General features: G+C 70.6%; 1 protein-coding gene across 1 annotated transcript in view; it reads right to left on the reverse strand.

Annotated features, from left to right (window-relative positions):
• The window catches only part of TMC8 (transmembrane channel-like 8), a 28,898-nt gene that overhangs the window by 10,217 nt on the left and 18,355 nt on the right, over nt 1–326 (reverse strand). Inside the window, exon 3 of the mRNA XM_014531729.1 lies at nt 239–326. Coding sequence (XP_014387215.1) covers nt 239–326 — 88 coding nt within the window. The remainder of the gene's footprint in view (nt 1–238) is intronic.

The following is a 326-nucleotide window of genomic DNA, read 5'->3' on the forward strand; positions in this document are numbered from 1 at the left end:
CCCCGTGCCCACCCGGGCCAGGCAGAGCTGCTAAACAGGTGATTCCCACCCCCATTCTCTACTCCCACCTCGGGCCTGGCTGTGTCCTGACCCCCCAACTCCCACCTCGGGCCTGGCTGTGTCCTGACCCCCCCTCCCACCTCGGGCCTGGCTGTGTCCTGACCCCCCACTCCCACCTCCCCCCACTCCCACCTCGGGCCTGGGCTGTGTCCTGACCCCGCACCCACCGAGCACCCACCGGAGGAAGCGCTTGTCCACCATGGCGTAGGGCAGCGTCCGCACGGGCGCCCAGGAGGAGCACAGCCGCTCCATCCCCAGCTCCCACA

Source organism: Myotis brandtii, unplaced genomic scaffold, assembly GCF_000412655.1.
Source record: "Myotis brandtii unplaced genomic scaffold, ASM41265v1 scaffold825, whole genome shotgun sequence".
Classification (NCBI taxonomy): domain Eukaryota; kingdom Metazoa; phylum Chordata; class Mammalia; order Chiroptera; family Vespertilionidae; genus Myotis; species Myotis brandtii.